Here is a 15,840-nt window from a genome sequence, read left to right on the forward strand (position 1 = left end):
CTATATATATATATATATATTTGACTTTTGAATGGCCAGAAGATTAGATTAGATTCAACTTTATTGTCTTTACACAGGTACAGAAGATGGCAGAAGTGCATCTATATCTACCATTTTCATGTACCACATTTCTTTTGATATCCAGTTTTGAATCAAGTGCCTGGTTGACCTAACTTCCCGCACCAGCAGCTAAATGGCTCACCATCTCACTCTGTCTCCTCCAGCGTCATTTATTCTTCAGACCTTTATCTATGGTCGTGACATCTTCCCTGGAGTTTATGAACTAAATTGTGCCCGCTCCATGCAATTCCGTCGCTCTGTCGTCCTTCTCTCCAAACACAAAGTTTAATATATGTAATTTTTTGACTCTTTAAACGTCTCTCTGTAGAATAGAGCAGTAAACGCCGCATGGTGACTCTCGGTGTAGAACTTCAGCGCTGAACCACAATCTATCTGGTGACTTGAGCAAGAAACGAGAGGAGGAGGAACACGCTTTCCTAGGACTCACCCCCTTCTTCTTTTGATTGGCTAATACAATTAGTTTCAGCGTGCTCCTTTGCTACCATTGGCTGACAAATGATTGTCTTTCAAATTTATTTACCATCAATTTATTTTTTAGTGATCTTTTTACCCACGGACAATACTTTAATCCCTGCATTTTTCATTTGGATGAAATAATAGCTGCATGAATCATGACAGCAGACAAGATAGAGGAGAGCAGGAGGCGGGGTTACCAATCTACTTGCTCTGGAGAGCAGAGTTCGCTGCTTTTAGATGTTGTCTCCAAAGTCTCCAGTAGCAGAAAAAAGTTGCTAGATTTGGCGCTAGGAGCTTTTTAGAAATCAAAGTGCTAGAGGGGTCTGAAAAGTGGCTAAATATAGCGACTAAAGCGCTAAGTTGGCAACACTTTCACATCGTTTGTTTTCAAATGGTTTGCTGCTCTGTTTGGACCTTTCTGAACATGTGCAGCAAATGGACTGATTCAATATGGTGGACACTGAAGGGGGGGCTGAGACACACTTAATATTATAAGTTTTCTGATGGCATTTTAACGAAAGGATTTTAATCAAAAGCATAATATGTACAAATAAGGAATAGTTGTATTTAGTGTACATATAAAAGGAGTTTTATGGGGCCCTCAGGAGCTTTGGGCCCTAGACAACTGCCTAGTATTATCCACATAATAAAGACAACTACCATGAAATCCATTATATTTATTCATAATTTAAATTTTACAGTGAAAGAAGTGGCATTTGCACAGTTTTGAAAACAACTCAGGTAGTAAATTAATTGTTTACTTTTCCTCCACAGCCTAAATGTTAAAAGACAAATCATTTTATACAAATAAAACACAGTTTAAGAGAACGTCTCATAACAGTGATAAATTAGTGTGGCCGAACACTGACAAGTGAAAAAAAACATTCTCTTTTTAGGCACTTTTTAGCATTCAGGTATATTCTATTTCTATTGGGAGAAAATATTAAAAAAGTAATATCTGAGGTCTGTAAAGGTAGAACAGCGTCCAGTGATCACGTGCATTTTGACAATAAAGGCGTTCTCTGAAAAGAGTGCAAACTGCTTCTTGATGTTCCAGGCACAATCTTTAGGCACATTTACATTAAATTAAATCTAATAACTTTGGGATATCAAGTCATGAATAAAATGATAAAAAGGAATGTGGCTTAAAAAAAACCCAACAAAAAACAGCCTCTTAAAAACTTCTATCGAGGAGGAGGTGAAGAAAAGCATCTACAAAGGTCCAGGTGTAAAATCAATATGGCACTGATGGACAGCGGAGTGCATCTCAGAAAGACGGCTCTAATCTGTCTGAGGGACTGAGATCGATGGACCTTTGGGGTCGTCAAACCGATCCATGGTGTTTAGTTGCATGATCATATGAAGGCCATACGCAAAAATGAAGAGCATGAGCAGTGAGGTGATGAGGCCCATCCAAATCCCAGGGGTGAAGAAACTCGCACAGTCACTGGCGTAGGCGAATCGCGACTGGTTGGACAAACCAAAGCCCTGAATCTGCATCAGTAAAAACCAAAACAAAACACACAATACTGGTTAATTACTTTAATTACAAATCTCAAAAAAAATATCCATCAAAAATAGGCTACGTTCACACAGCAGGCCTTAATGATCAATTCCGATTTTTGCAGTTCTTATTTCCAAATATAAACGACTTGTATCTGATCTCCTGTGTGAACTGCATTTATTCAGCTTAGGTATCCCACATGTGCCAATGAGGACGCCATGACATCACAAGCCAGCGTGCTGTGTTTATGGAAGTAAACATGGATGGATGAAAAGTTAAGACTAGTTTAAAGTTATCTTCATTGAAAAGTTCAGTGCTTTTCCTTCAAAAATAAGGACATTTCAATGTGACCCCAAACTTTTGAAAGGTAGTATACATACATACATGCATACACACATATACATTCATGCATAAATACATACATTCATACATATATACATACATACACACATATACATACATACATACACACATATACATACATACATACACACATATACATACATACATACACACATATACATACATACACACATATACATACATACACACATATACATACATACACACATATACATACATAAATACATACATTCATACTCACACACATATACATTCATACATACATAAATACATACATTCATACATAAATACATAAATACATACATACTCACACACATATACATTCGTACATAAATACATACATAAATACATACATACATAAATACATACATACACACACACATATACATACATACATTCATACATACACACATATACATACATACATACATACATACATTTATACATTCATACATAAATACATACATACATTCATACATACACACATATACATACATACATACATACATACATACATACATTTATACATTCATACATACATACATACACACACATATACATTCATACATAAATACATACATACATACTCACACACATATACATTCATACATAAATACATACATTCATACATAAATACATATACATACATTTATACATACATTCATACTCACACACATACATTCATACATACATACATACATTTATACATACATACATACACACACACATATACATTCATACATAAATACATACATTCATACTCACACACATATACATACATTTATACATACACACATACATTCATACATACATACATTTATACATACATACATACACACATATACATTCATACATAAATACACACATACATACAATCATACACATACATACAATCATACATACATACATACATTTATACATACATTCATACATACAAACATATACATTCATACATAAACACACACATACATTCATACATTCATACATAAATACATACATTCATACATACATACATACATATACATACATTTATACATACATTCATACATACAAACATATACATTCATACATAAACACACACATACATTCATACATTCATACATAAATACATAAATACACACATACATACAATCATACACATACATACATTCATACATACATACATACATTTATACATACATTCATACATACAAACATATACATTCATACATAAACACACACATACATTCATACATTCATACATAAATACATACATTCATACATACATACATACATACACATTCATACATACATACATACATACATAAATACACACATACATACAATCATACACATACATACATTCATACATACATACATTTATACATACATACATACACACATATACATTCATACATAAATACACACATACATACAATCATACACATACATACAATCATACATACATACATACATTTATACATACATTCATACATACAAACATATACATTCATACATAAACACACACATACATTCATACATAAATACATACATTCATACATACATACATACATACACATTCATACATACATACATACATACACATTCATACATACATACATACATACATAAATACACACATACATACAATCATACACATACATACATTCATACATACATACATACATATACATACATTTATACATACATTCATACATACAAACATATACATTCATACATAAATACATACATACATTCAGACATACACACACACATACATTCATACATTCATACATAAATACATAAATACACACATACATACATTCATACACATTCATACACAAATACATACATTCATACATACACACATATACATTCATACATAAATACATAAATACACACATGCATACATTCATACATAAATACATACATACATACATACATACATACATACATACATACATACATACATACATACATACATACATACATACATACATACATACATACATAAACAGATACATATGTGTGTGTATATATAGACATACACACAATAGTGACCTTTGTATAGTATTAATGGTCGCATTGAAAGAAAAAAAAAAATCAGATTTGTGTTGTTCAGACTCCCATGAAAAGACCAGATACAGTCACATATTGGCCAAAAAAAAAAAAAAAAAAAATCGGATTTGGGCCACTACAGGCTTTTGTGTGAACGTAGCCTAAAAACTTGAGATTTGAGACAGCAGGAAAACGGAGGTACCTGGAAGTCGTTGAAGTTCAGCAACCACTGAGTCGTGCTTTGGTTGTCGGGAATCAGCAAGGCATCCACAAAGCTGGTGACGGACTGGCAGTGAAAGGAGTACTCGACGGGGGAGTAGATCCCACGTCTCCCAACGTAAGAAAACGTTTGCCTGGGTGAGCGCACCTCCAGCTGCACTGAGTCTAAGGTGGTCCAGTTTCGGGCGGACACCGGATAGAACCTCTGACTCAGTGTAAAACTGTAGATGAGCAAAAGAGAAGGAACATGTCCCAGAAAACAGATTTTTGTATTTTTTAAAATAAATTCTATCAAGCAAAAATTCTAATATATGTGGAGCTGAGTCCTAGAGGCAACAGGAAAACACAAGATGACACATCTGATACAGATCAACAGTAAATTTGTTGCTTAAGATGTAAATACACTAGAAAACGTCTAATGAAAACAAAATGTACGCCATATGCTGTAAAGTACCAGTGATATATAGTTAGGTGGTGAAGTTACCATTAATATATCCGATGTTCTGATCACCTAAAAGTTTATTTCCTGATCATCTGACCAGAAATCCTATATTTTAGTTTTTCACAACTATAAAGAACTTCTGAATGAGCAAACAGGAATGAAGAAGTTTAGGCTTAAGCTACGTTCAGAACGCACGCAGCATGGCAGCAAAAATGCGCGTGCTGCTTCATTTTTTATGCTTGTACAAGTTAAGTTCTGATGCATCTTTGCTGCTGTAGCTGCATGGTGGAAAAGTGGGTCTGATACGCGTTGGGCGGAGCTACCCTATCCTTTCTTTGCCTGGAACAATGGCAGCTATATTTCCTGTATTTATGCTGCTATAGGCTTAGGCTGCTGGAAGACATAAAGACCACTTTTCATCATTCTTTCTTCTCTAATTCTGCAGTATTCGTTAGTTCAATCTCCCAACATTATCTTTCTGCTTTTTCCTGTTAAAGTAGCTTCGTCTAGCAGGGTTCTCTTTGGCTGCGACGCCGATACTGGAAGAAAATATGAGCAGAGCTGCTGCCATCAACACCTTAGATCAGAGGTCCCTAACCACCGGGCCGCGGACCGGTACTGGTCCGTCGGTCATTTGGTACCGGGCAGCACAGAAAAAAGTATATATATATAATTTATCGACGATCAGAGTCTGAGTGATGTTTTATTTTGAAAAATGTAAAAAATTGAGGTATTCTCTCCCAATTACATCAGTCAGTGCATCTGTGCCTCTTGACACAGGTTAATTCAGTTCAACTCATCCTATCTATAACATCCTATCTTTGTGAAGCGGGATTTTCTGCGGTTACAGCGACCAAAACAAAGCTACGGAGCAGACTGGACATCAGGAGCACACTTCGTCTGTCATTGTCTCCGATTACGCCACGATGGGACCGGCTTGTTTTATTTTTATGCTGTTTGTATTTGATTTTATGCCAGTCGTATCATTTTACCTGATCGTATTCCCCCCCCCCGGATGGTCCGTGAAAATATTGTCTGACATATTGCGGTCCGTGGTGCAAAAAAGGTTGGGGACCGCTGCCTTAGATTATAGATGACAGAATTGGGCCTGTTTTTCAGTGCTTATTCCTGTTTCTCTCTTAGACAGCAATAGGTCAGATTTTACTGTGGGCTCTCCATCATCCCTTTGACATGACAACTGCGTCAAAGCTCATCTGCTTAAAGCTGGGTTTATGCTTGATGCATGTGATGATTACATGGTCAGTAACCCCACACACACAACCACTTTTTCATAAGTTTTAAATCACACTAGCATAAATAAATATGGTTTGTTTATTTTGACAATATTGAAGACATTAGTTCCAATTGTAGCGCGCAGATTTGGTTAACTTTTGTTTATTTAATTTTGTCAAATGCTTAATATATTTTTTGCTTTCTTTTCTGGTGTTGTGGGAGTGCAATCAACTGGAAGAATGTGGCTGACATGATCATGGACTGATTGGGTGGTACCATCTGGAGTTCCACTATGGGGGAAGACCATGGACTCAACATTTTAAATATGTTGCATCATTTCTTCTTCTTACTTTTGTGATTTGCTCATTTTGTTAATTTGTTTAATGATTGTCATTTGAGGTTTAATCCTTAAGCTAAATGTTTAGTTATTTTTTGTTAATTTGGTGTAGATGTTCTCCCTACCTCTTCCTAAGTGTGTCAGTCTGGTCTGATCAGCCAGTATTTAAGTCCCCTTTGTTTGCTGTGTGTCAGGACAGTTTTTTGTTTGTTTAGTTAGTTTGAGGTTTGATATGTTTGAAATTGATTTTTTTGCCCTTAGTTAGTCTCTTCATTTGACCTCTTTTAAGGGCCCTGAAATTTTTGTTTGGATTATTGTTACTTTGGGGAAATAAAACCCAGGTTTTTGACAATCACCACTGTGACCTCATGCTTGGTTGGCTCGGTCCCTCACAATGCATTCATGAGACGCACGGAACACCTTGGAAAATTTGTAACTACGAGGCCAGATCTGTGCGGAAAAAAATGACGAGGGAGCAGCAGCTCCTCCTGGCGGGAGGTTTGCAAATGTAAACATGTAGAGACATATCCTGTTATTTAGCCCATAAATATCACTATTATCAATATATTGTGGAAAAACTCCAGAAAAAGATATTACTGTACCCCGACCGCCCACTCAACTTTTTGTATTCAGTAACGCAACAGGTTGCTGTTTTGTTTTTATTAAACAAATTTATTTCATAATAAAATATAAAGCTATACTTCTATTTTTAATTCAGTTATTTAAGAAAATACTTGGCCCTTTATGTTTGAATATGAGATACAAAAATCAGGTTTCAAAAAAAAAAAAAAAAAATGGTTGCGAATCATTTAATTGTTTGGTGATTGACAACATCAATTAACGTTAGATTTAATCCTGAATCAATCGCTGCTATTTATTTCTTGACAAATACAGAAAGAAATCACCTTGCTGGTTAAAAAAAAGAAATAAGAAATAAAGAAATCTAGTCTTTAGTCTACTGGGCAGAAAAGGAAACATAAATTCAGTCAAATATCTGCTCCGAAACTTTTTTTAAACACCTAATGGATCCAATTAATAATTCTACATTAGTCTTTACAGAAATAAACACAAATCCCGATTAAAAAACAAATACTAAGACCAAAAGAGTGTTACAAATGTCCAAACCGTTGCTCCAGTTTATTGTCTTACCTCAAAATGTAGTCAGCATAGTTAAGCACAAGCCTGAGGTGGGAAAAAATTGACAGGTTTAAGTAAATAATTAATAATATCAAACCAGTTAAAAAAAATAAGCTGGCTTACAATGAATCGGTTGTGTTACAACGGGACCCTGCTGTTGTATAGTTTTGCGTAGCGAGATCGATCCACTCTGGTTTGTCTGGAGCGCGGATTTCTAGTTTCTGGGCCCAGAGCATAATGCAGTACCCTACCGAGTCGTTAAACGTTATCGGCATTTGGCTGACATTAACTCCAGGGGTTTGTAACAAGCTGCGGCCCACTCCCTGGTTTAACAAAGAGGGCTCTGAAATCGCCTGTAAGTTACAGAAAGATTTACGGATAAAGTTTTACCGACTTTGCCGTTTTTGCTCACCATACGAACGGCACTGAGATCTTACCTGTGACGGCTGAAGCCCTGTGTAGATCGCCGTGTAGGAAACACCTTTGGCCTTCAGGAAACTCTGAACTTTTCCTATAATCTCATCTGTTGACAAAAACTGAAATCAGTCTAAAATTCTGCTCCTAATCTCGGCCACATTTACTCCTCCACACAGTTTCACTATACCGTTGTTAGAGAGGATCTTTTTGCAGGATTCGGGTGAGCTGCAAAACAAGAGAGATGTTATCAGCTAGAATTCTGGGTATAAAACTAATAACAGGTAGAAATTAATCTCACTTGCTACAGTACGGCAGGTTGATCAGCAGCAGGTTGTTGACTGATGTGTTCAGGTTCAGGTTTTCCAGGGTGTCTGCATCAACCAGCAGGGGTGAAGCACCTAGCTTCTCCTGCAGAAGAGCGGGTATGGCGGATTCTCCTGTCCACTCCACTGCAGGAAAAATCCTCGATGAGGAAGATGACTGGAGCGCCGCCTGGAAAAAAACGCGTGGGGTTAATATTTAGCCTGTGAGTAATTAGCTCATAGCAGACGCACCGAATAAACCTACCTCGAGGTTCCTAAAGACGCCTTCCTGCTTGTTTCCAAACACTCCTCCAAACCGAGTAAAGTCATCTTTGCTTAACTGAATATAAAAAAAGACAAATTTTATAATAAATACAATTAAATGGTTATTATGAAAGTTTTTGAGGGCGAGTCGCCTACAGAGACGTTTCCCCACATGAATAAACCCTGAAAAAAGGGAAGTACAGTAATAGCTCCCAGTCACGCCACAAATGAGCCTGTTCCTCTGTATCCTCTCTGTGTTTCTGCTTCGTTTTCTGTTGAACATCTATGTCAGGGAAGGAGGGTGTTTTTTATTTGAATATTTATATCTCTGCAGTTGGAGTAATTTTGTCTCCATTTTTAAAGGTATAACAGGTATAACACAGAGACAGAGCGATACAGCAGCTCATAGTTTACATAAAGCATTGCCCCTCTCTCCATTCAGGGTTCCTACAGCATAAGGCAAGTTCAATTCAAGACTTTTTAAGACTTTTTAATGCCACTTGAAATAAAAATTGAAGACCAAATTCACAAGAAAAACCTGCTTGCGACAACTTATCCCAAAGGTTTATTTTAACATAAACCACTGCACTAATGTTTCAAATGTTGAAAAGCTTCCCATACAGGAAGAAAGCTAAAAACACACAAATGACAGATATATTTTAACAATTATTTAACTGAATTGACAAACTTTGTTTTAGCAGGGAACAAAACAAATCAGTTTTAAAGCCCCAACATAACCAGTGCTAAGTCTTTTTTGCAGCTATTTTTCTTTGTATGGTTTTCTTAGTATGTTTGATTTGGTGATAAGTGGAGGCGTTGCAGAGACAAGGGTGGAACTAAACTGAGAAATACCGGCTGTTTCTCTGTAACTCCATTTTGACGCTTTGTGTTTCGTGCTTCGCATGTGTGACTCCACTGCCTTAATTCCCATCGTTCTGAGCTTCAATGACTTCTTGCACAAAATCCACTGAGCCTCATGTCTGTTCCCTGGTTTTAGCCACGGAGAAAACTCTTGGCTGGAGACAATTTTGGTTACATTTACACTTGCTCATATTTTCCAGACAAAAAGTTAATGGTGCATCTCCCAAATGTCCCGGCCGCAACAACGCTTTATTGGTTCCGCTATCGGGACGGAACCAATAATGGCGAACTGTTATTTTTTAATTAAAAAAAAAAATAAATAAATTGTCAATTTTAATGTTTTAATTAGATAACAAAAATAAATTGTAATAAAAATAATCCTATATATGATGTTTTAAAAATTAAGACCTACGAAAGACTGATTTAAGACATTTTAATACCAATTAAGGCCTTAGTTTTATTTTGAAAAATTAAATGCCTTTTAAGGCTTTTTAAGGACCAATGGGAAACCTGCTCCATTTATCAATTATGATCAAATAAATAGTGAGAACAGCAGAGAGGATCATGGGGGCTCTTCTCCCCTCCATTAAAGACCCCAATGACAGCCATTTATCAACTTGCAGGCCAATAACAACCTCAACGACTCCCAACATTAAGGGTGGAGCTAGTTTTCCAGTTTCAATGTGCATGTTTTCTAAGCCATTACAAGTAGGGGTGAAGAAAAAAATCAATTTGAGCTCAAATCGCGTTTCTAACATTTAAAGATCCAGAATCGATTCTCATTTTCTTTAAAAACGATTTTTTTTTTGTGGGTGCGGATGTGCCTTATCAGGCACCGTAGTGTTTGCCGAAACCAATGAGCAGCGTGAGCTATGCACAGGCATGCAAGCGTTAGCCTAGCAGGCTACAGAGTGGTGTGTAATGTTGTGTGAGCTACTGTGTTTGTTGCTGCTACAGTAAGGAGGACGAAGAAAATGAAATTCAACCGCCTCCGCTGTCTTTAAAAGCAACCATTTGGAAAAACTTTGATTTTACCTTCAACCCGGGTAAGAAAGCGCTTGACATGACTCATGCTTACAACGGTAAAGTTAAGTATTTCGGGAGTACTTCAAATTCCCGTTCTCATCTCGAAAGACATCACCCAGAGTTGTTGGTAGAATTGGATAAATCCAAGACATGTTGTCTTGGATTTACCTTTCGGTGTTTACATTATTGCAATAGGTAAATAAAATATTTACAATTATAAAGTCTTTCATGCCAGCAGACTGGAATAGATCCTGAGAATCGTTTTGAATTGTAAATATTTTCGTTTCGAATCGTTTGGATTTAAAAGAATCTGAAAAAAAATCGAATTGTGACCCCAATAATCGATTCTAAATCAAATCGTAGGAATCCCAAAGATTCACAGCCCTAATTACAAGGCCTTTGTTGGACTACTATATAAAACTCTGGAATTCAACACTAATCCAGACATTTTAAATTGAGAAAGATTTCTGGATGGGAAGTGAAACGTCTTCAAACTGGGAAACAAAATCCAGTGGTTTGTTGTTTTTTTTTTTTTGAATGACTATGACCAGCAAACTGTTTAATGGGAGGAAAAAGAAGGAAATAGAGCCAGTGTGTGAGCAGCTACCTTGTCCTGCAGGAACAGGAGCACCGTCTGGGAGGGGGAGCCAAAGGCGGGGCTGAGGGCAGCAGACAGCTCCTTCATGGATACGATGTGTCCAGCCAGAGGAGAAGCCAGAGGAGCGAAGCTGGAAGAAGATAAACAAATACAGAAGCTAAATGCTAAACCTTCATCTTAGGAGACATGGAGGGATAGCCCTCGTCGTTTGGCTGTGCAATTACTGCAGGTTATTGATGGATAGGACTGAATATCCTCTTAAAATGTATTCATTTATTTTTGCACACAATAGTTTGAGGAAACCCAGATGATAACTTAATCATTTATAATATTATTATTAAGCTGTTAAACTTTTTTTCATCCTGTCACAAAAAAAAAGGAGGTGTCAAGGAACAAAGTACAAATACTTTGTTACTGTACTTAAGTACACTTTTTAGGCATCTATACTTTACTCCATTACTTATTTTTCTTCCTACTTCTGACTTCTACTCATTACAGTTTCCCACAAGTACCTGTACTTTCTATTTCTTACACTTTTAAAACAAACATTACTCGTTACTCTTGGAAAGCAAAGGACGTTTTGCTGACTGCTTATTGCAAACCTGCGTTTGATTTCCTGAAAGATCAGTAAATGACCTGTACTTATATAGCACTTTTTCAAGTCAGAGGAGTTGACCAAAGTGCTTTCTACTACATTGGGCCGGATTTATCAAGATCCAATTTTGCGTGCAGTAATTTGCGCTCGCAAAGTGGAATTTTGCGCGAGGGGCTGAACCATGGTTTGCGGGTGATTTAACAAGAGCGATTGCGTAACTGGTGGCAGGCGCAAAACTGTTGGAGACGCCCTATTTAAATGATGGTTTTGCGCGTTTTGTGGTTTGCGGCAAAGTAGTTTGTAGTTTGTGCAAACTAGTGCATTAAGAAATTTTAATCTTACAGTGACACCACCCCCTCCAAAAAAAGAAATATATATATATATATAAACTTTGGCAACCTTTATTCCCTAAGGTGGTATGTGGCTGAATTTCTACTTCACCGCAGTAAGAAAAAAACACACAAACAAAAATAAAACAGGTGTTTTTTATCGGCCTGTAGAAAAATGCACATACCAAATGGCTCACAAGAAGTGACTGTGGATAAGATGACTGCATTGGCATGTTGCTCCACAGGCGCAGAGGTCGGGGTTCTCTCTGGTAGGGCGTCAGGGCGACATGGCATTTAGAACGTCGGACAGCACTTCTGAAAAACGAGATTGGGAGATCCCAGATGCAAAAAAGTGCAATGTTGCAAGGAGTTTCGTGATATCTGGTATTGCGTGGGTCCTCCTTGTGCCTGGCTCCAAATCCATTCGGAGTTCCCCCAACAGCTCCAAAATGGCAATGCTGAATAAACGATATGTTTTGATGATCGTTTCCTCGTTCATTCCAAAAATATTCACACGGAGTGAAAAAATGCGTTCTCTGCGTCTCCTTGCTTCAGTTCGATTTCTCCTTCTTGCGACAATAACCGCTGCCATGTGTGCGCAATTACGCATACAGACCATTTGCACCTTCTTTTGAAACGTGTTAAATATAGAGTCAGATACCGTTAGCAAAATTGCTTTCAGGTTTGATAAATCACTTTGCGAGTGCTAAATTAATATATTTACATGTTATCCTCCCACAAGACGCACTTTTGCGTGTAAACGCCCTATATTGAATATTCATTGCAGAAAAAGTACTAAATGGATAAGAGACGCTATTTAGCACGTTTTAAAGACCAAATCCTTTTAGCACGCTGTTGATAGATCAGTTTGTACATTTTTTTGCGTGCGCAGTGAAATAGCTCACGTTTTAATACACGCAAACCTTTGATAAATCCGGCCCATAGAGTCATTCACTCACACACTGATGGTGGTGAGCTACATTGTAGCCACAGCTGCCCTGGGGCTCACTGACAGAAGCGGGCCCTCTGACAACCATCAGTAGACAATGCAGGTGAAGTGTCTGGCCCAAGGACACAACTACACCAGAAAGCCACAGCCTGGCTTGAACAGTCAACCCTCTGGTTGCAAACTCCTTCAATCAATGCCACTGTCTTCCTATGAGTAGACTTTTTTTTTGTCTTTTATCAGACTGCTAAGCGGAACAGTGGGTTGCACTGCTGCCCTAGACCGTCTCAGGGTTCGATTCTCGGTCTGGAGTCTTCCAGCATGGAGCATGTGTGACTTCTCTCTGGGTACTCCAGCTTCCTCCCACAGTCCAAAAACATGACTGTTAGGTTAATTGTTTTCTCTAAATTCTACAATTAGGTGTGAGTGAATGGTTGTTTTCCTGTTAGGTTGCCCTGTGATGGACTGGTGACCTGTCCAGGGTGGACGCCGCCTCTCGCCCGTAGACAGCTGGAGATAGGCACCAGCGCCCCTTGCGACCCCAGCTGGGATAGGTGTGACGGAAAATGGATGGATGGATGGGCTGTAACCTGTTTCAAATACTTTTATGCTAAAAAGCCACTGATTAAATTCATGAGAACATGGAGTTACGGTAAGAATAAACTGTGCATGTTAACAACATCCTATTGCTTTTATAGGTGGCTAGTTAGTAGTTACAGTTACAAGTTACTTGAGCAACTTTCTGACAAAAAAACTTTTAGGGGTAGTTTCTTTACAACACAATACTTTCTGCTTTTACTTGATATCATAACACGATATTGCTATTGGCTACTCCATCCATGGTGAGAATGTTTAAATAATCAAATAAATTAATTTTCATTTTTTACCCCAACCTTACTTAAAGTCGTAGGGAAGCGGCTGTTCCAACCGTTGCATATCAGAATTCTCCCGAGTGATGCCCGACTTCACACACTTCGGAAGCACCTTGCTAACCAGTTAGCAACTTAGTGCTAGCAGCTTCCCAATGGGAAATTCCATTGGGACCAAGTAGCACTAAATTGGTGACTTAGAAACGACGCTGTCAAGGAACGCTATGGACAGAGGAAACATGCAAGAGGAGGAGAGTTTAGTGTCGGAGGTCGTGGATGAGTCTCCTCTGTCATCCATTTTTTATTTAGAGGAGGAAAGCGGGGACGAAGATGTTGTGGAAGAGGACGCCAGGGCGGCAGAAGCTTGGTTTGGTGTAGAAGGCTTCCAGCCGTACATGTTTGAGCCCTTGCCTCGCAACGCTGCCAGTTCTGTTAGCTCTACGACACAGACGTCCATCCCCGTGAACACTGGGACGGAACTCAATGGGAAAGGAGAGGATTCTGATTTCTGATTTCAACCGTTGCGTATATTACATATGAATCAAGATGCTATGACTGAAAAAAATTGACAGAAGAACGTTGATATCTGATTGGTGGAATTTAGGTGTTCAGGCTGACGTATAACTGACTGTCTTGCATAAGATAAAAGAAAAAACCCCACAGATTTTAAGACAGGATTTTTTTTTTTTTAAATAGAAATTTTCTAACTTTTGGGACAATATAGTCTGATAAATAGTACATTTATATCCATGTTTAAGCCAGAATGATTTGACATTTAAATATGACTTCCCTATAACTTTAATGTACTGTGAGGTCAAACGGATATACAGTAATGATTTAAAGTTTCCACTAGAGATGCTGGATAGAAAGCTGTTTCTTCTGCATGGAACTGTTATTTTTTAATTACATTATTTCTTTGTTTTTCTGATTTTATTGTAGTATTTAAAAAAAAGTTGCAAAATAAATTTGTATTTCGGTCTCTCTTTATTACATCATGTTACATATCAGGGGTTATGATGAGTTACTTAGTAAAGTTACCTTTTAAAAAAATACTTTTACATAATGAAGTACTACTACTTTTACTAAAGTACAGTTTTTGGTACTCTGCCACCTCTTGCTACAATTGAAAAGACTCTTTAGTAATACATTTATGTTTAGAGGAACCAAAAAAACAGTTTTCCTTATAGGAGAATAAATGTTTCGATCATTTATTGACGTTAGTTTGACTTTAGGAAATAAAAAGCTAAAAGTGTTAGCGTTAGCATGACAGACAGGTTAGCTCTCCAATGAATATTGGCTACATAACTTAATAAAACATAAATAATAAGAATCAAATACCTCCTGTTAGACCAGACTAGAAGCGGAACCTGCGCTGTGCTGCTCACAGAAGACAAAAAGGCAGCGAATAAGAAGATAAAAGCCATTACTGCTCCATGGAGAAACTTTATGGACTCTGCCATTTTCCTCTTCTTTTTCCGCACTGCTGAGCGTCACGTGACTCCAACCAGCTGACAGTCATGTGCGCAGCTCCTAGGAAAGAAACGACTTCCTGCTGCTTTCCTCAGGGCTCATTTTCAACACAAACGAACAGCTGTGACTGAATCCTTTTTCTGCTGCTTTAGTTTAACTTAAAGCTCCAGCAAAGTTTCAGGTTTCATGGCGGCGCTGAGCACCGCTGCTGCCTTAATTAAAGCTGAACCAGCCTTATGGTATATTAATGAGTAACACAACACCAGCAACAGCTCCTAATGTGGTTTTTATGTTTAACATGCGAGCTTTTTAAAAGAGTTAGGGTACACCTGGCAGCTATCCATGGTGCTGATG

At 37.6% G+C, this 15,840-nt stretch overlaps 1 protein-coding gene across 1 annotated transcript; it reads right to left on the reverse strand.

Annotated features, from left to right (window-relative positions):
- Positions 1–1,199: 1,199 nt before the first annotated feature.
- Positions 1,200–15,512, reverse strand: LOC119777222 (V-type proton ATPase subunit S1-like). The gene is made up of 10 exons (XM_038276031.1): positions 15,355–15,512; positions 11,287–11,407; positions 8,794–8,868; positions 8,525–8,718; positions 8,414–8,451; positions 8,247–8,332; positions 7,933–8,162; positions 7,822–7,854; positions 4,644–4,881; positions 1,200–2,031 (listed from the first exon to the last, which is right to left on the reverse strand). The coding sequence occupies exons 1-10, from the start codon at positions 15,474–15,476 to the stop codon at positions 1,819–1,821; spliced, it is 1,350 nt and encodes a 449-aa protein (XP_038131959.1). The 5' UTR covers positions 15,477–15,512; the 3' UTR covers positions 1,200–1,818.
- Positions 15,513–15,840: the final 328 nt, after the last annotated feature.

This window comes from Cyprinodon tularosa, unplaced genomic scaffold, assembly GCF_016077235.1.
Source record: "Cyprinodon tularosa strain WSP-4 unplaced genomic scaffold, ASM1607723v1 ctg99, whole genome shotgun sequence".
Classification (NCBI taxonomy): Eukaryota; Metazoa; Chordata; class Actinopteri; order Cyprinodontiformes; family Cyprinodontidae; genus Cyprinodon; species Cyprinodon tularosa.

What these genes read in the sequence shown, in the direction of transcription:
- LOC119777222 (XM_038276031.1), bottom strand. Translation starts at nt 15,476, where the DNA reads ATGGCAGAGTCCATAAAGTTTCTCCATGGAGCAGTAATGGCTTTTATC. An exon ending in TCCTGTTCCTGCAGGACAAG is followed by an intron (nt 8,869 to 11,286) that starts GTAGCTGCTCAC and finishes TTTTATATTCAG; the next exon opens with TTAAGCAAAGATGACTTTAC. An exon ending in TATGCTGACTACATTTTGAG is followed by an intron (nt 4,882 to 7,821) that starts GTAAGACAATAA and finishes GCTCATCTACAG; the next exon opens with TTTTACACTGAGTCAGAGGT.